This window comes from Vigna radiata, chromosome 5, assembly GCF_000741045.1.
Source record: "Vigna radiata var. radiata cultivar VC1973A chromosome 5, Vradiata_ver6, whole genome shotgun sequence".
Taxonomy (NCBI): Eukaryota; Viridiplantae; Streptophyta; class Magnoliopsida; order Fabales; family Fabaceae; genus Vigna; species Vigna radiata.
The window spans coordinates 29,935,441-29,961,801 of record NC_028355.1 but is presented as its reverse complement, the minus strand read 5'-3'; the positions used below and the strand labels follow the sequence as shown (position 1 = coordinate 29,961,801).

At 35.4% G+C, this 26,361-nt stretch overlaps 1 protein-coding gene across 1 annotated transcript; it reads left to right on the top strand.

Moving 5' to 3' along the window:
- The first annotated feature begins 107 nt into the window (after positions 1-107).
- Positions 108-15,822, top strand: LOC106761877 (translation initiation factor IF-2, chloroplastic). The gene is made up of 12 exons (XM_014645465.2): positions 108-2,057; positions 2,149-2,181; positions 2,744-2,857; positions 3,144-3,293; positions 3,397-3,495; positions 3,594-3,656; positions 4,117-4,272; positions 4,392-4,457; positions 5,864-6,100; positions 8,891-9,166; positions 9,398-9,586; positions 15,158-15,822. The coding sequence occupies exons 1-12, from the start codon at positions 537-539 to the stop codon at positions 15,317-15,319; spliced, it is 3,066 nt and encodes a 1,021-aa protein (XP_014500951.1). The 5' UTR covers positions 108-536; the 3' UTR covers positions 15,320-15,822.
- Positions 15,823-26,361: the final 10,539 nt, after the last annotated feature.

Here is a 26,361-nt window from a genome sequence, read left to right as displayed (position 1 = left end):
TCATTCCACCTTTTATTTTATATTTTGTTTCAAAAAGGATTTTAACCTATTTTTTAATTTTCCTCGTACGAGAGAAGTACATAAAAAACCAGAAAATAAAGAGAAAGAAAAATAAGAAAAAGCCTTATCACATACAGGAATTCCGCAGGCACAAAACCATCCACACATCCCTTCGGAAAATGCCATAAACCTATCACTCACCACTCTTTATAGCCACAGAATCACCTCACACTTCATTCCTTTCATCATCGTCATCATCATCATCATCTTCTTCTTCTTCTTACCAGAACCTGTTTGCATGTTCCACCTCAATTTGGTACCTAAAGTTCCTTCTCTCTTTGAACGGAGGTACCGTACCTGCTTTGCTCCATTGGGCCAGAAGTGTTGTTGGTATTGCTCTTGATTGGAATTTGGGCTCTGGGTAGGTTGAGTAGTTGATAGGGGTGCATGATATGATGGTGTATTGATGAGGTTATAGAAGGTGCTTTAGTTTTGGAACATTTTTGTCTTTTGGTGTTGTGGGGGTGGGTCTCATTATGTTAATTTTAGTGGGGAACAAACAGGGAACGATGAGTTCCCTCGCTTCTCCAGTGAGTTTGGGGAGCCTCACGGGTGTGAGTTCCTCTAGAAGCTCTCACTCTGTGGTGAAGAGGGTCTCTTTTTCCAGAGGAAATTGTAAGGGGAGAAAGAGATGGCATTGTTTATCATTGTCTGTGTGTAGATATTCAGTTACCACAACTGATTTTATTGCTGATCAAGGGAATTCAGTGTCCCTTGATTCTAACAGTAGTAGTAGTAAGGGTGGAGATGATGGTGCTGGTTTTGTGCTTAAGCCTCCTCCAAGGCCTGTGTTAAAGTCACCAGAGAATAAGGGTGACCCCATTTTGGGGCCCTCAAGGACTGCTGGAGATCCTGGGGATGTGGAAGAGAGGAATAAGGTGATTGAATCACTTGGGGAGGTGTTAGAGAAGGCGGAAAAGCTGGGGAATGCCAAGGTGAATGGTGATAAGAATAATGGTTCAGTGAACAAACCAATAAGGAATAATGCTGGTGCTAGTCCTAAGGCTGAGAAACCGGTGAATTTAGCAGCATCTCAGAAGTCTAAAACCTTGAAGAGTGTTTGGCGTAAAGGGGATTCTGTTGCATCGGTGCAGAAGGTTGTGAAGGAAGTGCCAAAGCCTAATTATAGCAAGAATGAAGAGGAGAAGCCTCAAACTAGAGGAGGGGAGAAGGTGGTTTCTCAAACACGTGCTCCTCAACCACCTTTGAAACCCCAATTGCCTTCAAAACCTCAGCCACCTTCAAAACCTCAACCTGCGTTACTATCTAAACCTTCTATAGCTCCCCCACCTGTCAAAAAACCTGTTGTCTTGAGGGACAAAGGAGCAGCTGAAACATCAGTTAAATCCAAAGAAAAGAAGTCACCCATCTTGATTGACAAGTTTGCTTCCAAGAAACCAGTAGTTGATCCTCTAATCGCGCAAGCAGTTCTAGCACCTCCAAAACCTGGGAAGGCTCCTTCCCCGGGAAAGTTTAAAGATGATTTCCGGAAGAAAGGTGCTCTGGCTGGGGGAGGACGAAGAAGACGAATTTTGGATGATGAGGATGATGCTGATGTGATTCATGAGGCATCAGAGCTTGATGTCTCTATTCCTGGAGCCGCTACAGCAAGAAAAGGAAGGAAATGGAGTAAAGCAAGTCGAAAGGCAGCACGACTCCAGGCTGCTAGGGATGCAGCTCCTGTCAAAGTAGAGATTCTGGAGGTTGGTGACAGTGGTATGCTGGTGGAGGAATTGGCCTATTGTTTGGCAACCAGTGAAGGTGAAATCCTTGGTTATCTATACTCCAAGGGGATTAAACCAGATGGGGTACAAACACTTGACAAAGATATGGTAAAGATGATTTGTAAAGAGTATGATGTTGAAGTCATAGATGCAGACCCGGTCAAAGTTGAAGGCTTAGTGAAGAAAAGAGAAATTCTTGATGAAGATGACCTCGATAAACTCAAAGATAGACCTCCTGTTATCACTATTATGGGCCATGTAGATCATGGCAAGGTTAGTGATACACTCTTTATTTTTCATTTTTCTGTTTTATTTACCCTGAATTCCAACATTTGCTGACATTTTTTATGTTTTCAATTGGCAGACAACTCTTTTGGATTATATACGGAAGAGCAAGGTATAATGAAAATTTAATCAAATCATTATGATTCTTTCAGTTTCTTTAAGGAATCATGAACATATAAAGGTTATGTATGTCAATGTTTACGACCATGTCTTACACAAATTTTATGAATTATGATTAGGTACAATAGTTTACACATGCATAAAATGTTCCCAATGCTGGTTGGACTATGGTTTCCAGGAAGGATATGGTCCTAAATGTGCAATCCATGGATTTTAATGTAAATGATTAGGGATTAATATATCTTTCAAAACACAAGCATTTCAATGGTCCTTATGGAAAGAGATACTGACCTGAGAAAATTAAAATTATTGCTAGATTGTGAGTTGTAATATACTATAAGAGATAGTTGCTTAATAATTAGTAATAATTGCTGTTTGTGTTAGTGAAATCTTTGCTGTAGTCTGCCCCCTTTTCTGGATGCTTCTTTGCTGGCTGCATCTTGTTCTTTTCAAAGCATGAGAATTTGTCAGAATTGTGCTATTTCTGGAGCTTCTCCTGTCGAATCTCATATTACACTCATTCAATTTTAGCCTGATGCACAAAATGTTAACAGGTAGCCGCATCTGAAGCTGGTGGGATCACACAAGGAATTGGGGCCTATAAAGTGGAAGTACCTTTTGATGGCAAAAAGTTACCCTGTGTTTTCCTTGACACTCCTGGACACGAGGTATGCAGAGTTTTAATAAAATTTTCCATTTCCATGTTTTCCTTTATAAGTATGCAATTCTTTCTGCTGGATCATCGTAAAGTATTTTAATGCTTTTCAGGACATAATGACTTGTGCTAGCATGTTGTTTTTAGCTGAGTTATTAGCTACAACTGTTCTTTTCACTTTTCTTTCCCTTCAATTATATATATATATATATATATATATATATATATATATATATATATATATATATATATATATATATATATATACACATACATACATCTCATATGTGCTCCTGTAGGCATTTGGAGCTATGAGAGCTCGTGGAGCAAGTGTAACAGACATTGCTATTATTGTTGTGGCTGCTGATGATGGGATTCGTCCTCAAACAAATGAAGCTATTGCTCATGCCAAAGCAGCAGGGGTACCCATAATCATTGCAATAAACAAGGCATGTCAACATGATGGGTGCAATCTTATTTATAATTCTTATGCTTTAAATGACGATGGCTTGTGAGATTGTTGTCAAATTATTATTTATTTCTTTTAAACAGATAGATAAAGATGGATCAAATCCAGAACGAGTGATGCAGGAGCTTTCTTCAATTGGTTTAATGCCAGAAGACTGGGGTGGTAGCACGCCGATGGTTCCGGTTTGTATTTCTTATTTGTTGTTATCATTTCGTACCCTGTTTATGTTTCTTTGACTTCAAAGAAGTTATATTTTTCTCTTGTTCTTTTATGTCAACAGATAAGTGCTCTTAAAGGGAAGAATATAGATGATCTCCTGGAAACTGTTATGCTTGTTGCTGAGGTATATTTACTGTTGGTGTCATGACTAACTTAAGCCACTTTATAACTATTCTATCTTTACCTAATTAATTTATAAATTTTAATGTTATATTATTGTGTATTGATTGAAAATCTTGTTTATGGCATATACTTGTGAGTTGTGATCAATATGTGGTAATAAATCCACCACGAGAGTAAGTTTACACATTCAGCACATCTCTGTTTTTTCTCCAATATATGGAGTTTAACACTATTTTATTTAATAATATGCATGTGGTTTGAAAAAAATACTATTATGTTGTGTCCTAGCATTCTAAAGTCTCCTCTATGTTGGAGACACCATGATTAATTTTTTATGCTTTTGTGGGACTGAAGAATATTGACTAATTGACTGTGCATCATTGTTCAGTTAAAATTTGCACTTGTTTGGGCTTTCTTTTATCTTTCTGGCATTCATTCTGATCAAAGCATTAATGGTTTAGTTGCAAGAGCTGAAAGCTAATCCAGATAGAAATGCAAAGGGAACAGTCATCGAGGCAGGGCTAGATAAATCAAAGGGACCATTTGCTACATTTATTGTGCAGAACGGTTCTCTTAGACGGGGTGATATAGTAGTTTGCGGAGAAGCTTTTGGAAAGGTTGGTAGATGGCTAAACTTATAAATTCAATGCTAGATGATGTTGACACCTGGTTAGGGAATTCTACCGTTCTACTTTGCTTCCCTCTGTATTTAATATCTTTTATTTCTTTCTTTCAGGTGCGGGCATTATTTGATGATGGTGGAAAGCGTGTTGATGAAGCTACACCTTCTGTACCTGTACAGGTTTGAAAAGAGACATATAATTAACTTTGAGAAATTGCTTGGGGGGGTTAAGCTTTGGATAACTAGTGTTCTATATATCAGTGTTATGGCTCATTTGATTGCATGATTCACATTAACAACGTGGTTTCCCTTGACATGGACTGGATCACTTTATCTGCATGTATCAAATGAGTTTCCTAATCAATACAAATACTGGATGCTCTGTAAGTTCAGTCATCTTCTGTTAGGTGCCCACTAGATGGTTAGTGAGTTAGATAGCTAGGTTAGTTGACTGAAATAGTTGGAATGAGGCATGTTGCCTATAAATAAATAAGAGGAGAGATTAGAGACAGAGCTACTCTATCGTTTAATAAAAAGAATTTTACTCTAAGAGAGGAGAGAGAACATGATCTCTCAAACACCCTGAATATTTTATAAAATTAATTTTATTTTCTAGCTTCTAATCCAGATTCTATAATCTTTTATTCATTGGTGACAATTCATTGTTGACATGAAATTTCTGCAATTGCAATTTAAATTACATAATTGATGTCTGTTATATTTGTTGTATCTGCATTTACATCCTTGTATGATTGCTGAACAACACAAAAATTTCTACAACCAAGAACAAACCAAATACTATGTAAAACACAAATTTGAGGTTCTTTGTATTCAATAATGGTTTTGTCTTTTCAATGTGAATGGATGAGCTACACTTTTGTGTCTGGTTAAGGTGTGGTGGGGTGAAGCAATCCTATACAAGATTGTAATTAGAAGATTTTGCAATGTGTTTTTGTACAACAAATGCTTCTTTCATCTGTCATTTTGTAGATTTGCCTGGGAAAAATAAGTAGAGTTGCACAGCTGTTGCATTAGTAATTACTACAAAAAGTGATTGATCTCATTCTATCTCCGTAGATTTCATTTCTCCAACTATTGATGTTTCATATTATAAGCATACTGATTAAATAAAATTTTTCCAGTCGAATTCAGTGGGAGGGGGTAGAATTAGAGAATGAAGCAGTTTCATATTCTGTTGTAGTTCATAATTTCTGCTCCATATATAGTCTCTGATAGACTTTGTGAAGACTATACCTCTGGATTATAATAACTGATTCAATTTCCTACAAATTAATATCCATCAGCACTAAATGCATAAAAGTTGAGATACATGAAAATAATTTTTCCTAACTTCTTTATGTGTCACTATTTCCGACACTTTCCTCATAAAGAATCATAAAGACGAAAATATTTTGGTGGCATCAATTTTGCTCTGAGTAGCATAAGGTGGAGAATAAAGAATATAGCACCTTTAGATTTTGAATTTTGTTGTTACCTCCTTCTGGTTTTTCTAGAACCACAAGAATTGTGAGGCTCTTTGTAGATGCCAAAATTTTACCTAATTCAAAATTTTCTGATTTATGCAGGTTATTGGATTGAATAATGTTCCTATTGCCGGTGATGAATTCGAGGTTGTTGAATCCCTTGATGCTGCACGTGAAAGGGCTGAGGCTCGTGCAGAGTCATTGCGAAACGAGCGCATTTCAGCAAAGGCAGGAGATGGCAAAGTCACCCTTTCTTCCTTAGCTTCAGCAGTTTCCTCAGGAAAGCTGTCTGGACTTGACTTGCATCAATTAAATATTATTTTGAAGGTTGATCTTCAGGTATGATCACTTCTTTTTTCTATTTTTGCTTGAATTTGTACACTTTCTGGCTGATTTTTAATTTGAAACTGCTTGCCTAATTGAACCTATTAATGACTTTACCAGTGATATCATTTATCATGCAGTGATTATATATTGTATTGAATCATTGAAATTGATAGGACCATGAGGGTCTACGTTAGGAGAAAATGGGAATAATAACAAAACATAGTCTGTTAGGAGGTGTTAGGGTTGTTAGGTTGTGTAGTGTCTCTTAGGGGGTTTAGCTATATAAGGGGGGAAGGAGTCTTGAGACAGACACGTTGTTTTTGATCTTTGATAGGGGACTTGATTTGTTTCTTCCTGTGTGAAGGGAGGTTGGTCCCTTGGATGTTTTCGAACATGTTCACTCTTTCCAGAATAATAATACAGTTTTTCCCCATTGTGAGTTTGTGTGTGTTCTGAATCCTAAACCAGAGAATTTTGGGTTTCTTGTCACCAAGAAACCTAACGATTGGTCTGACTTGCCGGATCAAGAAGGTGTGGAATCATGGAAGGGAAAGTCAATGCCTTGGAAAGATGGGCCAGCGAACAGAGAAGAGCAATAGTTGAATTAAAGGAAGAAAACAGGGAGAGTTTCCAAGAAATTAAAGATATGCTGTGGAAGTTAGAATCCCCTAGAGCTAAAACTGAAAGGAAGGACACTATGCAAGAATTTAAGGAGATCTTCCAAGAAATTAAAGATATGTTCTGGAAGCCAAAATCCCATGAAAGGGGATCTGAATTCAGCCAGAGCTCTATGAAGGGAGGATCCTGAAGAGGAAATTGAGGTAGAAAGGGAGGGAAATCAGAATTGCTGGATAAAAAAAGGGGAGTTGTCCATATTTGAAGAGAATGGCACCCAAAGTCACACAACAAGGGTATAAAATGTTTTTTAAGTTCAGAACATCACAGGAACAACAAAAGTACACCTAACCATCAATAACATGGAAGAAAATGCAGTCCAGGGGTTCAAGACCTGGCAACAAAATTCCAGGAACCTTTCTTGGGAAGATCTGGATGGCAGGTTTGGGGCTGATAATAAGTGCAGTGACATTGTTGATGTTGCTTCTGAGAAAGGTGCAAAAGCTGCTGCTCTAAAGGAGGATAATTTGAAAAGGGTGGTGTGGAAAATACATTAGGTGAAGACTGTGATGGGAATGTTGTGAATCTTGCTTCTCAGAATGAAGTTGCAAAAGCTGCTGATTTTAGTGGGTAGAGTGTGGTAGGTCTTGGGGTGTATGTTAAAACAATGGAGGAGGGTTAAGACAGGAAGTAGAAGGTGGTGGGAACATGGTGACTACTACTTCTGAGAATAAAGTAGATGTAGCTGTTTGAGTGTGGATGGTTCAAAAGTGGTTGGTGTTTTGGGAAGCAAAAGACGGGGGAGGTAGTGAAGAGGTAGAAAAAGACAAAGATTGTTTTGCTGTGACTATAGGGGTTCCAATGGCAGAGACAAGTAAAAACATGGTGGTAGACTTGGAGGACTTGAGAGATGAAGGGTATGGTTTTGCTGTTGGTGATGTTGGTTGGGGACAAGCCGAGAGCAAACCTTGGTTGCTTGGCCTAATTTATGACCCACTTGATGCATCTGATTACGCATTGAAGCTGGAACAAAAGAACAGATCTCTGGTTACCTACTTTGGGCATGGAACCCATGCGGGGTGTCTTCCATCACAGTTACGGCATGTTGGGAACAACATTGATGAGAGAGTTAAACATAGTAGCAGCATCGATTTTGCCAATACTGTATAAGAAGCTGCAGGAGAGGTTGGAAGGCTTCTGTCCATGAAGCTGAGTCGTTTAGTCTTTGACAAGCGAACAGGTTCTGCATCTGAAACTACTCTCCTATTGGTGAGAAATTCTGGAATCGAGGAAGGAGTGGTTGTGCCCAAAACTGGCATTGATAGACTTTTACATAGTTAATCTGAACCAGCGGAATTACTTCCTCATGTGAATCGAATTGCACGAGTCAGTGATAGTAGTATCATGGAGCTGGAGATCTTCAAGGCTCGACTTTCTGCTTATTATTTGTCAAAAGGGCATAAATTACCTGATTTTATGGATACCCAACTAGTGCCTGGGATTGGAAATGTTAGGAGGTGTTGGGTCTCTTGGGGAGTTAGCTATATAAAAGGGGAAGGTGTCTTGAGACAGACACGTTTTTGATCTTTGATAGAGGACAGGATTTGTTTCTCCCTGTGTGAAGGGAGGTTGGTCTCTTGGATGTTTTCGAAAATATTCAGTGTTTCCAGAATAATAATAGAGTTTTTCCCCATTGTGAGTTTGTGTGAGTGTGTCCTGTATCCTAAGCCAGAGAATTCTGGGTTTCTTGTCACCAAGAAACGAACAGAAATAAAAGCATAACTTACGCAGCATGTATCTTACAGATTTTCCTTTAACTATCCAAAGAGAGCTTTGATTTTTCTTGCAGGAAAACGTGTGTATGCTAATAGAAATTACCCAGACATCCTTATTATCTATCAGGAAACAACATTGCCTGTTTGAGTGTTAAACATGAATGTATTATGTAATTTTTAGTGTAGCCTGTATGGAAGTGCGAATAACCTATCTTGTTTACTATCAATAACCTAGCCTGTGTGCAAATCTGTTGTATGCCTAGTCAAATGTCAACAATAGGTAAACATACAATGAAGGTGGCATCTTCTGTATTGTATCAAATTGCTGAAACTGCAATATGTTTTGTGTGTCATCATTACTGTGGTTATTGCTTCACATGCAATTAATGTAATTGTTCTTGGTCATGGCCAGGGATCTATTGAAGCTGTAAGAAAAGCTCTGCAGGTGCTGCCACAAGACAATGTTACATTGAAGTTTCTGTTGGAAGCAACAGGTGATGTAAGCGCTAGTGATGTGGACCTTGCAGTTGCAAGCAAGGCCATCATTGTGGGATTTAATGTGAAAGCACCAGGCTCTGTGAAAAGCTATGCAGATAACAAAGCAGTTGAGATTAGATTATACAGAGTTATTTATGAATTAATTGATGACGTACGAAATGCAATGGAAGGGCTCCTAGAACCAGTTGAGGTAAAACAACATATCCTGAAATTTATAACGTTAGTGTAGATTATGTAGATAATACATATGCACACTTATGTTTGAGACAGCAAATTGATTATTACATGGCATTTAAACACAATCAAACTTGTAAAAATATCTTACCGACATATAAATTTGATTTATACTGTTTCTAAAGGGTAGTTAGAGATTTATATTATAGTGCCTATTTAGCTGAGACTTATTGCTATCTTTTGGTAGGAACAAGTAACAATTGGTTCAGCAGTAGTGCGAGCTGTATTCAGCAGCGGTAGTGGTCGTGTTGCTGGATGCATGGTTACAGAGGGAAAGGTGCTAAAAGATTGTGGTATTCGAGTCAAGCGGAAGGGAAAAGTCGTTCATGTTGGTATTATTGATTCTTTGAGACGAGTGAAGGAAATTGTTAAGGAGGTATGGCTCTGCTTCCAGTATTAATTCCCATTTTTGGAATTCCCACACAAGAATAACACTGCAACAAATGCATAATATAAGTATGAAAACGGTTGGACAAATGTTTCTTAATTTATATAAACTTATCAATTGTACACCCAAGAATTGGCAGTCCATTTTTGTTGCATTTGGCTATGACAAATAGGCATTAGCTATGTTAGTTTCAGGAAAAGTAAATGTTATTAGTTGGATATTAAATGCAACACTAGAAGTTGTTGGTAGGATATCAAATGTATTACTAGAAGTTGTTAGAAGATTCTAGAGATCTCTTATAATTACTACCTTAGGGTTTGAGATAATTATTACCTTAGGGTTTGAGTTCCTTATATATAGGAGTTGATGTACATCAATTAACAAAAATAAGAATCTTCGTTCTTTCAAATTAATCCTTTCAAGTTGGTATCAGATCTAGGGAGCCTGCTTTTGCATTTCTTCTTTCCCGTCTTAGTTACAGTTTTCGTTAGCATTGCATGAAGTGCAGCCATTTCTTTTAATTATTGGGTTGCCTGAAGTGCCCCCAAGTTGGGCTTTTTTCACTGCTGCTGCCCCCATCTGCTGCCACCCATTGGAGTTGTTGTCAAAGCCATTGTTGGAGCATTCGCCGGAGCTATAGCTGCTGTATCGCTGCTGCTGCATCACTGCTACCATCACACTTCTGCCATCACAACCGCTGTCTTGCTGCTGCCATCGCAGCTGCTGTCACCGGTGCCATTTCTGCTGCCAGTGTTGGAGTTTCTGTCTTACCTTTCATTTTCATTTAGGAGAGGGCCAAGGAATTCCAATTATTTTTTTTGGCATGGCAACTCTACTAAGCAATGTTGATCTTCCGCACTTGCATGATGAAAATTGCCTTAATGATCGGAATTATCTCCAATGGGCTTAATTTATTAGACCTACGTTAAAGGGTAGGGTAGACTCAATCATATTGAAGTGTGTTAGAAGTGGATTTTAAGTCTAACTCAACCTCTCAAAACCGGCTTGTAGGGTGAGGTTTGCACCTACTTATATACACTGAATTGGCCTTATCTCTAGTCGATGTGAGACTTCTAACACACCCCTCACGCCGAGATATATACATATCGAGTGTGGGATTAAACATTTAATGGGTAGTCCGATAACGGCCTGATAGTGGGTGGAACAACATGTCCAACAACAACAAATATTGTTAGGATAGACTCTAATCATGGCTCTGATACCATGTTAGAAGTGAACTTTAAGCCTAACTCAACCCCACAAAACCAGCTTGTAGGATGAGGTTTGCACCTACTTATATACACTGAATTGGCCTTATCTCTAGTCGATGTGGGACTTTCATGAAAATGAAAGGCCCTTTTCCCAGATGACCCTAATTTTCAGATTTGGGATAATGATGACTCAAGAATCATTACATGGTCATGAGGATCCATGACTACAAAAATAATAGAAACTATATATTCTACTCTAGTGCCAGTGAAATTTGGGTGGACCTTGCAACTACTTATTTATGCGACAGGCCATCTCTAAATGTTATGAGTTAGAAAGCAAGATCTTTGGTGCCAGATAGGGAACTCTCTATGTTTTAGAATATTATGGAATGTTGAAGGGTCTTTGGATTGAGTTGGACCAATATAAAAATTTGAAGCTTCATAATAGCATAGATGCTATCACACTTGATCAGTTTGTTGAAAAATCTCGGATATTTAAGTTCTTATCAGGATTGAGTTGGACTAGTATCAAAATTTGAAGCTTGAGAATAACAGAGGTGCTATCACACTTGCTGAGTTTGTTGAACGATTTCGGATATTTAAGTTCTTATTAGGATGGAATCTTGAATATGACCTTATTAGGGCTCAAATTCTTGGGAAGCAAAGACTTGCTTCTCTTTCTGAAGTCTTCTTTATTGTCCAAGGTGAGGAGGCTCGTCAAATGGTCATGATGAATAAGCTGTACACTAAAGGAGATGCCATGTTCTTTGGAAAGACTTCCAAACCTAGGACTTCAAAAATCTTGCAAATATGAAACTTGGTTTAAAATGTAAGGAAGAGCATCGGTGCTCTCATTGTAAGAAATCTGGCCACACCAAGGACACTTGCTTCAAGATACATGGAAAGGAGAAAGTTCTCAATTGTTTAGCAGAGTTAAAAGGACAACCCTCAAGGAAAGCTTATCAGGCATCTTCAAATTCTCAAAATCTTGGCAAAACATCTTCTTCCACTTCACCCGAGGAAGGAATGCCTGCACTACATGCTGATATTGAACGTCTAAAATCTCTTATGAAGTCTATAAGTAAGCCACCTTCTAGTACTTGTTCTCTAACCGTGACTGCACCAAAGTTTTTTCTTTTCCATTGATGCAATTAGAGTTCCTACATTAGTTCAAGAAGCATTGAAGAATAAAAATTGGATTCAAGCCATGAATGAAAATATGAGTGCCTTAGAAAAGAACCGGACATGGGAAATTGCTGACAAGCCACTAGATAAAAAGCGAGTAGGTTGCAAATGTGTTTATAGTCTAAAGTATAAATTTGATGGCACATTAGACCATTACAAAGAAAGGTTAGTTGCCAAAGAATATACTCAGACTTATGATGTTGATTATGAGGAAACATTTGCTTCAGTGGCAAAGATGAATATGGTTAGAATAATTCTTTCATTGACAACTTATTTTAGTTGGAAATTTCAACAATTTGATGTGAAAAGTGTTATCCTACTTGGACATTTATAGGAAGTATACATGGAAATTCCTCCAGATTTTGGGTCTATTGAAGGAGGGAATAAAGTGTATAGGTTGAAAAAAGCTTTGTATGGACTCAAAGAGTCACCTTGTGCTTGGTTTGGTAAACTCACTTAGGCTATGATCTCCATGGGATATTGACAAAGTCAAGGTGACCATACTTTGTTCATCAAGCATCCCTCGAAAGGTAAACTTACACCTCTCTTAGTCTATGTTAATGATATGGTTGTTGTAGGAGATGATGAACCTGAGAAATAAATCTTGAAAGAAAAGCTTGCAGCTGAATTTGAAATGAAGGATTTGGGAAAGTTGAAGTACTTTCTTGGGATAGAAGTAGCTTACTCTAAGAAAGACATATCTATCTCCTAAAGAAAGTATGTTATTGATCTTCTCAAAGAAATAGGCATGATTGGTTGCAAGACCATTAGAGTTCCTATAGAACCGAACCATAAAATTGGGAGTGATGAAGACAATTCCACTATAAATAAAGGCCAATATCAAAGACTTGTTGGGAAGCTTATCTACATAGCCCACACCAAATTGGACAGAACCTATGCTATGAGTGTCGTTAGTCATGTGAGTGTCGTTAGTCCATTCATGCATCATCCAAGAAAGACATTTACAAGTTGTAAACAAGATCATTCAATATTTGAAGACATGTCCACGAAAGGGATTACGTTTAAGGGGGATGAAAAATTAAAAATGGAAGTGTATACTGATGTAGATTATAGGGGGTCTGTCATAGATAGGAAATCCACCTCAAGATATTGCATGTTCTTGGGTGGAAATTTGGTGACTTGGAGAAGTATGAAACAAAATGTTGTTGCAAGGTCTAGTGCAGAAGCTGAATTCCGAGCTATGGAGCTATGGCACAAGGGGTGTGTGAATTGTTATGGATGAGAATTATCCTAATTGATCTTAAAGTCATGTGAAGAAGTGATGATCCTTTATTATGATAATAATTCAGTTATTAGCATTTCACACAATCTAGTTTATAATGATAGGACCAAACAGAGAGATAGATAGACACTTTATTAAAGAGAAACTGGATAGTGGCCTTATCACTACTTCCTACATCCCATTTGGACTTAAATTAGCAAACCTATTCATGAAAGGTCTTCCCACTGAGCGATTTCATGATCTCACATGCAGTTGGGAATGATAGATATCTATTCACATGCTTGAAGGGGAGTAATATTAGTTGGATATTAAATGCAATGCTAAAAGTTGTTGGTAGGATATTAAATGTATTACTTGAAGTTGTTAGAGGTTGTTAGAAGATTCTAGAGATCTCTTATAATTATTACTTTAGGATTTGAGTTCTCTGTATATATAGGAGTTGATGTACTGTTTCAAATCAATTAACAAAAATAAGAATCTTTCTTTCAAATTAATCCTTTCAAGTGTATACATTTGTTACTATATTGACTCTAGACCTTTACCTATAAAATATGCATATTCTGGAGATAATGCGAGTTTAATGGAGTGTTTGTAATGAGTTGGTTTCAAAAGAATGCTATATTTGCTACTTCTTTGTCAACATCTGCTCTAATTTAAATTTACGTGGTTGATTGTAAATCCAACAAAATTGAGCAGCTTATATAATTTTTTTTTTTGTTATGAAAATATATTTTAATCATTAATGAAGCTTTGAATAATATTGTTGGATTTGCAATCATGTTGCTGAGTAAAAATAATCGTATTTAAGTGGATCTTGTACTTCACATGCATTAAATGAATTCCCATCATGCAACTTTTGAGACTGTCATTAACCTGAGTATGTTACCTTGAATGAGAAATTTGTAATTTATCCAATTTTCCTGTCTGATGCTTTGGTGATGATTATTGTTGAGTCTCTTGTGTACAGTACTTTGTTTTCTGGTATGAATGTCAATTCGTTGCTCTTTAGATATGAAAAATATGAGGATATTTTGGAAATTTTGCATCAACTAGATATGTAGCTAGACATTACCTTCAGGATTGAGATAAGTTTAAAGTTTATTTTCTAAGATGATACTAGACTATTCTAGTTAGGTTTATTGCGTTTATCTTGTCATCTGCAATTGGACCACCCCACAAAATATCTCGTCTTAAGCTTGACATATCTAGTTATAATATATAACGGAGTACTTTCTAAGTTTAACATTTACTTTCTAAGAAGATATGACACATAACTAAGTTTGAATATCTGCGTTTGATTACTTGGTATGACTCCAGGGGTCTCCAAATCCAAAATCAAAATTGTATTGCAATCTTTGGATTGTAGAACCTTAATTATGTTTTATATGTGAAGGGCTATGAAAAATTTTCATTGCAAGTGAGGTGGAACTTTCTTATACATAGATGATATTGTATTCTGTTTTACCTGGATAGTGAATCAGGTATAAATTTGATGTTTTTCTAGTACTTGATCCGGGACTGCATGAATCTACCCAATAAAATGTAGGGTGGCCTTTAAATTTTAAATTCTAATTAAACGCAAACCTTTTATAGCCTGGTCAGATCATGACTTTATCCGGGCTTAGTTTTCAGAAAAGGTGAGGAAAATCAGGTGAAGGCTTGGAGTCATTTCTGTGGCACAAATGAATTTGGATATTTTTTGTCTGATTCGCTATAGCCTACAACCTAGTGAAGCTTATTCAGATGCCGCCCCTTTTTTACTGTAATAGCTTTTTCAGGATTTCTTTTTAGAGTGATTGAACAACATTTTGACAGTGCATTGTATAATTCAGCTGTGGTTTCTTTGTGTTATCTGTGTTTTCTCCATGTTACTGTAGCGACTGCCTGAATACAGAATCTCTATTTCTCCCTTGTGAACAGGTAAATGCTGGTCTTGAGTGTGGACTTGGGTTGGAAGGCTTTGATGACTGGGAAGAAGGTGACATTCTTGAAGCCTTTAACACAGTTGAGAAGAAGAGGACCCTTGAAGAGGCCTCAGCATCAATGGCAGCTGCTGTGGAGGGAGTAGGAGTTGCACTGTAGAATGAAGACTGATGTGTGCCACTATCAGATTGGTTTCCTATCTTGTGTTTGACACAGCCCAAATGCATTCCAGGTTCCAGTTGAAAATACGTTGTATTTCTCTCCAATTGATGTTGTGACATTGGAGAGAGGTAACAATTCCCTCATTCATTATATTGATATTGAGGTTGCCACTGCTGAAGATCTGAGTTCAAAATGATTTGTTGCATTGTTGGATGTAAAATTGTATATAAGAAAGTATATCAGTTTCAGCTCCATGTAAAGGGAAAAAGTTTGAACACCTTGACCCAAAAAAACTTGTAACACCACATACAAGACAAGGGAAGAACTGCAGTTTTTTTCTTCATTTTTTGTATGATGCTATATAATGGATGCATCATCATATTTTTGATAAGAGAAAAAAAAAAAGATGCATCATGTGACACTGATCTGAAAATTTGTATTTATACTTTTGTTTTGCTCCTAGATGGAATATATTTAGATGATCCAACGTTGTGTAACAATGTAAATACTTTGGTTAATTTTTTTTTTCCGTATTTTGTTTTATTCCCTAATGACTGGATTAAATAAAATTATGTAAGAAACCAAAAGGAGAATAACTTTTATTATTTTCATTCATATTTATTACATTCTCCTTACATTTATTTATAACAATTTAATTTTCTAAAAAAGTGAAATAAGAAAACAATATATTTATAAATAATCTAGAAGATTATAAAAATATTTTCTTTAATTAGGATGATTTTATAAATATTTTTTTTTAATTAAGAAGATTCTATAGATATTTTTTGTAATGACAACACTTCCTTTCAAATTAATAAATGAATATTAGTTATTCTTAACTTACAAGATCTTAAAATTTATTTGGAGGGAGTCTTTTTATAAAAATGTTATATTTGAAGTTTTATAAAATAAGAGTTGTAATCATAAAGTTTTTGTCTAGATTATTTTTCATGAAATGTTTATTAATCTCAATGTGTTTGATTTTGTTATTATGTACTGAATTATGGGCAATACTTATGGCATATTTATTGTCATAGTGTAATTGTAGAGGATTGTCCACCTTGACTTTAAGGTCATCCAAAATGATTTTCATTCAGAGTTTTTCATACATTCTTTGAGAAAGAGCTCGCAATTCAGCTTCTGCACTAGAACGAGATATTTTATCTTGCTTTTTACTTCTCTTCGTTACCAGACTATTCCCAAGAAACACACAATACTCAACAATGTCTGTAATAGATCCTGCATAATCAGCGTCAGTATATATTTTCATAGCCAATGTGTCTTCCTTTTTGAATAATAGCCCATTTTCTTGACTTGACTTCTAGTAATAGAAAATTTTGTTAACGGCTTGCATGTGTCTCTCTCTTCGATCATGCATAAATTGACTCACTACACTAATTGCATAAGCAATATTTGGTCTTGTGTGTGATAGATAAATCAAAATTTCTACTAATTTCTGATATTAAGCCTTCTCTACAGGATCAATTTCTTCACTTCCAATTATGTGATTCTGTTATATAGGAACTGTTGAGGTTCTACATCAAAGCCTTAGGAAAACACTTAGGATTGTATAAAACATAAAAACACCTAAGTCAAAATACTGAGAAGCAATGCTAAACGACTGATAAATCAAAGCGTCTAAGAGAGCTATGCTAAACGTGTAAGCTTACTATGCCTAAGGAGTATTCATTTGAACTCTTGGAAAACCGAAAAAGTGTCAAGACTATGTCTATGAAAAAATCACCCAAAAAGCTTAAACCGAAAACACAAAAGAAAACATAACTTGCTAAAGCTCTTAGCTATGAGTTTGCTATCACTCCTTCAAACTCTAGAATCTTCTTCAAGGCTTCAAATAATTCGAAAGGCCGTTCCTCACCTTTCTAAGGCCCAAATGACACTAGACGCCCAAAACTAGCCCAATTGACAACATCTTGGCAACTTTGACCTTTGTTGATTGTTTGACTCGAAACTTCCTCCACAGAACTCTAAATGAGTTGATTATTATTTTTTGTTGGGAAGTAGACTCAAAGGGCTTTCATTTGAATATAAGCATGTATTTTTTGGACCTCTAAGCTGAATGTAGTTAAATTTTCAAAATCGTCTACATTTCCTAAGCTCCTTGGATGGGTAGGTTCTTAGCCCAAATACAAGGCCTAGAAAAAGACATCTTTCAATATCTACTAGGCTTGTGAGAAGGAAAACAAGCTTGAAACACCATCTCCACAAGAGTAGAAGTCCTTGAAGTCCTTCTTCTTCTTCCATTATCCTAGCTCGGTTCAAGTTGTGGCTTCCTGGATGGATCTCCACCAAGCTCCCTAGATGGGTTTCCATCACACCCTCTTTAAAACAATTTGTCCTTAGATCGGAAAGACATATATGGAAGCATACCTTTGATTGTTTATTTTCTCCTGGATCAAAGATGTACCTATAGTATCCATAAAAAAATTGGACGAGTTTTTGTACCAAAGTAAGAACATATTTGAAGTAATAAACAAAAGAATAAGTTCTTTTTTTATTTTTGAAATGATTTTCCTTAAGAAAAAAATTATTTTTCTGATTTCTTGAAAGGAAGTTACTTTTTCTACAAACTCTAAAACTTTTTCTTCACTAGGTGAATAATAAGAGTTGTTCAGGCTTATAGTGTGTTGATCTTTTAAAAAAATGTTCTTTTGTGAAGACATTCAAAACAAATGTTCCCTCTTTCAAAACACTTGAAGCATTAAACACTTCTTGTTATGGACTTTTCTTTAAAAGTAATAAAATCTACTTTACAAAAAAAATTTTGTCCACCTTAATTTATTTCTAACTTATTAGGCAACAATAACTCAAAGTGTGATTTTTTCAAAAGCTATTAAGGAGTTAAAAACAGTGGGGAGTGAAAGTGGAGTTAAAAGATTTTCAAAAGTAAAGGTTTGAATGAAGAAATGAGAAGCATTAATGAAATGACAAGAATTCAAAAATTAAAAAACTCCCTTTAAAACTTTTGACTCAATTATGATTGTAGGGGTAGGAGGTGCCTTGAGTAGCACTGCTTCTCTGAGTAGGAGTTCTTCCTTCTCCTTTTCTCTCCTCTCAATCTCTTCTTTTTCTTTCTCCTCCCTTTCTCTTCTTTCATTTTCTTCTTTCTCTTTCTTTTCTCTCTCCTTCCTTTCTCTTCTCTCATTTTCTTATATGTTTATCTTTTCCATGGAAAAAGGGAAGGTAAACTTTAGGTTCCCTAAGGGGGGATCTCTAGGTTTATGAGATCTCCTAGGTGGGGATTGGTAGAAGTCATCATTGTAGTGACTACTATAAAGCTCATTTCTACTAGGGGATATTTCTCTAGTGTACCTTAGTCTCCTATGTAAGGATTCCTCTTTTTGTTTTTCCTTATTTTGTCTCATCATGAATTAGGCAACCATATTCTTCAACTCAACTCATCTTTGTCCTTTGTTGTTGAAGTTCATATCTCAAATGCATACCCTATTAGCTATTCTTCACACTAGCTAGTTGTATTTGTTGATCTTTCTTTCTTTTAGTATCTATTCTCTCCTTATCCCTCAAGAACTTCTAAACTTTCTCTTTAAACTTCTTCTCTTTACGAAAGAAATCTTTTTCACTTCTACTATTTTCTCCATCTTTCTTCATAAGTTCTCTCTTTTCATGTTTAAACTCTTAATTTTTCTTGAAAGAAGGTGGAACAAATTTTCTTCTCATACATACTCTTATCATCCCAATCTTTAGTTGGTGATTTTCTACCAATTTTAACACCATATTGTCTTTGATGCGACCAATCACATGCATACTCTATAAACTTAGAAGAACGCAACCAAACTATATGAAACTTATTACACTTAATAATGAGTGGATGAGTGTTTTCAACTTCACTACCAAAATATGGAATGTCTTTCTCAACTCCTAAATGCAACTCATCCTTGTTATACCTATAATGCAAAATATCATCATCCCAAAAATTATCATGCAAACTAGAATGATGTGAATAAAAACTCATGTTGTTATGAAGAAGAAAGTTTTCCACAAAGCTTTCAAAATTTGTACAACTATAAATGAAAAAAAATTTCACAAATGTTTTTCCTCTTTTTGGTGGAGGGTTTCTAGAAAGAAACTAATAAAAAGATGTATCAAATAGCTCCCAAGAAGGAGATGTGAGTCACAATGGACAAGCTTAGAAACCAAGTCCTTCCTAGCCAAAGTTTCCTTAGATTACCTTTACCAAAGCTTCTAGGTAAAAATCTTCCAAAATACTTTTATCAATATAGATATAAAATGCTCCTAGACCAAAGAAAGGTTTATCTAAAGTGGAATTAAAGTTATTACACAAATATAGCTATGGGGAAGGGATTGCACCAAGGGCATTTTCCCAAGACACCAAGCAAAGAAACAAATGAACCAAAATTACAAAGCAAAGGAACCAAAATTATAAGGAAAATGAACCAAATTTATACAAAAGTTTTGTAATATTATAAGGAAAGTAAAATGTCGTGAGCTTGTCTCTTGCTTCTTCAAAGTTTTTTCCTCACTTTATGTCACTCCAAGTGCCTCTTTGTCATCTCCCTTTTCCAAGCCAATTAAGAGTATCTTCTACAAGCTTCTTTCCCACCTTTAATATGCTACTTGATAGGTTAATCAACACTCCAAAAGAAGAAAAATCCCATGTTGTATAAACCACTCAAGAAGCCAAGAAAGGAAAGCAATAAAATCATAATTTGAAGAACTAAACTCGAATGGAAATTATGTGACAATATGTATAGAATCCAAGAATAGACAAACTAGAAATAAGGCACAAAAACAAGTAAGTACTCAAAAGGAAAATCCTAAGGTACTAGAATAAATGAATAAAAAAAAGAGTAAAATGATGTGATGACCTTAACCAAAAAAAATTGATGTTTAACATGTAAATAAGATGGTTAACAATCAATAACAAATTCCAAACTCAAAATTAGTTTCTAGTTATTGCTGTCACAATCTCTTTTAACTCTTTTTCAATTATCTTTCCCCTTTCTTTTGACTTTTCTTTTCTTCTTTTTCTTTAACTTTTGTAGAAAGGACTCATCTTTTCTTGTATCAACTTTATACAACAACCAACATATGGTCTTGCATTTTAATACCCATGATCAAAGCTAAGACAATAAAAAAAAATGTAGAGAATCCCAATAAATCAAGTAGTGTTTTGACAATTTCAAAAAGACTTAATGGAAGCCTAACTCTAAAAACTTGTTTAGGACACTACAAAGCATGAATTCAAGACACAATACCCAAAATGTAAGAACACAATAGGCGCAACATGTAAAATGGGTTTTCAACTTTTGATGTTTGTAAAATGAAAATAAAAGGGTTAAACATAAAAGTGATGACAATTTGGAACCAACATGACTTTAGACAAAACAATAGGATCATAAAATTAAAGGAAGGACTCTAAATCCATACAACATTCAAATGACAAGAATAATTCATTCTACACACACATGGATGGTTCAAGATGAACAAGTAATTTAAACCAAATTTTCGAAACACATGAAACACATATATGAATCAAACACATCATAAAACATGAAAGGATGTAACTATATCTCTGAATACCAAATGATGGCAAAAGTTGTGATGAACCATTATTTTGAACTATTCACTTAGCTTTCTGCACCGAATTGTATTAGTGAATTGTGTTTAATTCTCCATTATTGTCTCGCTTTCACTATTTGAGCTTAATATGACTAATAATTCTTATTTTAATTAATTTGAATTATTTGGGCTTAATTATTCCAATTATTATTTGCAAGACAATCTTAGAATTATATTTTGGGACATTAAGAGTGTGACCACGTCATTCTCTGTTATCCACGTCAACATTATAGTTTCATTTTTTTTAATGTAATTGGGTCAAACTTTATGACTTTGTGCCCATTTTTCGTAAATTAGGAGAAACCCATTTGAAGGGCATCTTCATCCTAAGGTTTTTATATACCTAAATCAGATTTGGGAAAATATTCTCTTGCTTTCTTCATTTTGTTTTCTCTTAGGTTTTGGGAGCTCTTGGACGTTTTGGAGTTTTCCCCCTTTTTGGGGATTTTAGGTTTGCTTTCGTTTTCTCTTTTGCAGTAGTGAATCAATTTCGTTTTCCAGTTTGCATTTCAATTCCATTTACATTTCAATCTTTGCCATTTACGTTTTAGTCTTGCCATTTATGTTCCAACCTTGCCATTTACATTCCAGATTTTGTTTTCGGTTTCCAATCCAAGTCGTTTTTTAGTTTTGATTTCAATTTTGTTTCTGTCTCTGTGCTTTGAATTGGGTTTTGCAATTTTGTTTTGAGATGAATTTCGTTTGCTGCATTGTGTTCTCCGTTTTGTAATTAATGGAAGCTTGAATCTGTGTGGGTTGGTGATTAGGAATATTGCTTTGTATCCTTGAGATTTCTGGATTGTAATTAATGGTGTTGTTCTTGCCTTGCATGGTGTTAATTCAATTTTGTGCTTGCAATTAGATATACACTTAATTTTCTAATTGGTCTTTGATTTTCGCTTAGTTAATTACACTATGAGTGCATAATTGATTAGACTTGTGCAATGTGTTTGCTTAATTCACGTTTTTGAAGACCAGATTAACCTTCACTTAGTTGGTTAATTCGTGTTGGATTAGGGGTGAAAGTAGTGTTTAATTGTTGTTAATCTGTGATTGGAAGCATTGCAATTGACCTAAATGCCAACCTGTTTTAATTTGTGTTTGAATCTGTCCTATAACCATAGCTTTGAATACCAAATGATGGCAAAGGTTGTAACCATAGCTTTGAATACCGAATGACGGAAAACTGATTTGGTGCAAATAGAAATGAGGAAGGTGGACCAATTCAATCTTCTTTAATATGCACAATGGAGACCAATGAAGGAGTATGATCCCAAGGATGGGTCAAAATCCATATTAAGGAATAAGTCTTGGTACTAGGATGATGGAAACCCTCTTCACTTAAGTTGAAGGAGAATCCATAAAGATGATGTATTGGTCGTGAAAACATGTAAAAATAAAGGAATTATGTTGAGAAGAGTGGTTTTGGGAAGGTTCTTGATGGAGGTTTACCAACCTTACAAGTAAAGGTTTAGGAAGAGTCTTTGTAGAAGACAACCTAAGTGATCTCAGAGAAAGTGAGATTGTAATTTGGCAAAGGTTTACTAACATTTATTTCCAAGATATGTTTACAAGAGGTAGAGCTCTCCTTTTATAGAAGAAGGATAACTCTTAGGAGGAAGGAGAGTACTTTGAACTTGATTCCTTCTTGAAGCTTTCAATTGTCCAAAGGGGTGAATGAGAGCCTTCTCCCTTTAAAGCCATCCAAGGGGTATGAATGGGAGCCTTCTCCCTTTGAAGTCATCCAAGAGGGATGAATGAGAGAATTCTTCAAACTCTGAAATCTTCTTCAAGGATTCAAATAAGCTAAAAGCCCATTCCTCACCTTTTCAAGGCCTAAATGATGCTACAAGCCCAAAACTAGCTCAATAGTCAACATCTTGGAAACTCTAAACTTTGTTGATTGTTTGAATCATAACTTCCTTGAAAGAACTCTAAATAAGATTATTATTATTTTTTTGTTGGAAAGTAGACTCAAAGGGCTTCCATTTGAATACAAGCACATCTTTTCTAGACCTTTGAGTTGAATATTATTAAATCTTCAAAATCGTCTATGTTTCCTAAGCTCCTTGGATGGGTAGGTTCTTGTCCCAAATACAAGGCCTAAAAAAAGACATTTGTACATATTTACAAGACTTAAGAGAAGAAAAAACAAGCTTGAAACACCATCTCCACAAGAGTAGAAGTCCTTTTTCTTCTTCCATTCTCCTAGCCCGATTCAAGTTGTGGCTTCCTAGATGGATCTCCATCAAGCTCCCTAGATAGGTTTCCATAAATAACACAATAGAGAAAAAGTACCTGAACGTACATGAATTCAAACCATTAGATAGCCTAGGCATTTGATGTAGAATTATTTTTTTTGAACGTACATGCATTCAAACCATTAGATAACATAGGCATTTGATGCGTTTGATGACTTAAGCGCTTAGACATGAGGCTTGGTATAATCGTTTGATGCTAGTTTATTTTGAGTAACTTTGTAAAGATGTTTAGTTTTAGTAGAACATACGTTCAAACACTTTATATTTTTTGTTAAAACAAGATTGTCTAGAGAGACTAGATTATCTAACAACTATTGTGTTTTGAAGTTTAACATACAACACTTAACGAAATATCATTTAATGAAGTATAATGTCTAAGTGAAGTGCATGATAGGACATCCTCATTAAACGCTAGCCAGATAAACAATGACGTGTCAAAAAGGTTAAACAATATTTGACAAAATCACGTAGAAAGAAAGAAGTAGTAAACACTATGAAATTTATCATTGAGACACTACTTTGAAAAGCATAGGCTCGCGTTTCATACGAATCATGCTTTAACGCTCTTTTAACGTAAAGAACATTAAATGCATGAACGTACTATACCTTTATCTACTTTCATTTTTCTCTCTTTATCTGTTGATACCGGTTGAAAATACCGTTATCTGTGATATAATTTTGATATTAAATGCACCCTTTTTGAATTAGAAACTTGCTTTAACTCATGTTTTTGCTACAGTTTTGTGAATAAGAGAGTTAAGGTTATACTTGATGATTTTATCACTAAATTCTCTTGATTTTGTAGGCTATTGGAATGAATTGAAAGAAGAGTCAAAGTATCAAATGGTTGGAGTGCAGAAAAGTCAACCAGAATGCAGAAAGGTCAACCAAAATGCAAAAAAGTCAACCAGAGTGCAGTCTAGCACCGCAGGTGGCGCCCGGGTGCCCTCTAGGGGCGCTGAGCACCATTTTGAGTGCCGCAAACCATGCAAGGGCACCCTTTTAGGGGAGTTGAGCGCCATTCCTCTAGCATTCACGCCCGGGCACCCTAAGTGGGGCACTAAGCGCCGGCGACGTGGGCTTGGACCTGTTTTCTGTTATTTTTTTGATCTATTTAAGACCCAGATGCCTTAGGGTTTATATCTTTTGATGGCTTAAGCACAAAAACACATTTTTCACCCCTTTGGGGGGCATATTTGGGGACTAAAGGCGCTCCTCTTCTCTTTCTAGGGTTTTTCTATCTCTTCCATTCCATTATACACCTAGTTCTTCGATGACAATGGAGAACTAATCTAATTTGCTGCTGGGGAATGATGTAACCTCTAAACTCTCATGTATTGAATTGATTTATATTATAAATGCTTTACTTCATTAATTGTTAGGGTTTTTCCTATACACTCTATGCTTGCTTTGTTTAACTCATTCAATAGCATGATTATTGATTTTGTCGATATGGACACATACGAGAAAATCTAGAACTGGGGAAATTCTCCCAAAAGTAGTATTAACTAGACATAGGGATATGAGGGTTGGTTGCATTTACACTCCCGTGCTTCAGAATTAATTACTAGGGATGCTAAGAATTGTATGAACTCGTAATTAAGGATAGACTTTCTTCATCGAGACATCGTGTTTTAAGTAAATTAGAAGGTGACATTAACATTAATGAAGAAAATGAATTCGTTTATGTATGAGAGTGATTAGGTGAAATCTAAACCCTAACAACATATTCATCTCATATTTTTGTGTTTAGCCTCAATTGATCAAATTGCATGCATATTTACTTTTATCGTTTTGCATTCAAAAACCCCAAAATATTGTTCTTATAGTCTTAATTGGTTAAGCAAAAGCACAATTGTTTAGTTCCGTGAGTCTCTTAGGAAAACGATACTTGGTCTTTCCATTTATATTACTTGATACGATTCGGTACACTTGTCAGAGTCTTAACATCTTTGCAAATAATGACAATATCAAGATTTTCTCAAAAACACTACACATTGATCAGAAAGAAGTTATGAAATAGGAAGACATTCTTGGAATTTTTCCCTAAAGCTTTATATCCTGTCACAGCCGTACAAGCTCTCACTGCCAAAATAATGCTACTCTTCCCAAGATGCAGAAAAGTACAAATCTTCGTACAAGAAACCACCTACTCTCAAGAAGGTCAACTCTTTCTAAGTAACGACCATCTTTTGAAGAAAGCTATATAAGGAGGATTCGCTGAAGAGAAAAGAGGAACTTTTGTTATCATTGAATTGTTAAGCTGATATTATCTCTAAAAGCTTACATTGTTTGAGTATGTTCTTAGAACAAGAAAGAACTTTTCAAGTTATCAGATTCCTTTGTATTTTTTTATCCTCTATTTGAAAGTTATTAGAATATGTACTTGTGATCAAACATTGATTGTGTTTGTAGATTCAAAAGTGAATTAAAACACTTGTGCTATTTAATTTAGTTGAGTTAAACGTTTTAGACAGTTGTTTAGGGTCGATACCAGGAGTGGTTAAACTCGAACTAATTAAGTTGACTAAAGTGTGGTTGATAATACTTATATACCAAGAGTGGTTTATACTCGTTTCTAATCTTGTATAAGAATAGTGTACTCCTTTAAGAGGTCTTAAAGGAGAACTCTATGACACTCTGTTAAGAGCTCTATGACGTTTATCGCTTTTTAAGTTTATGTATTAGAAGCAATTGTGATATCAAATATCCATATATCATTTGATAACATTTAGCACGTTATACTAATATCCTTGATGATTCATTTTGTTAGTCACTTATTGGCTCAACACTGTTTGGATTAACTCTTGAGCTTCAACGTTAAGTTTACCGTTTACTTAAATGTTTCTATTATATGAGGCGTTGTTTGTCAATCATGTTTCATCCATAACAAGGAACTCTAACCATATCTATGTTACACTTCACTTCTGCCACATATATAATTTCTTATAATATTAAACATAATTATTGTCTAGTACACCTTTCCATAACTTTATTTTTTCTAGGTCTTACACTATCAAACTACTGATATTTGACCATATATTTAGTTGATACACGATAACTACATTGACAAATATCTTTGTTAATATTATTTAGCCACTTTAAACTAATAATGGCTTGGGCATTATTGGGTTGCGTTCTTTACTATATTTGATTAGG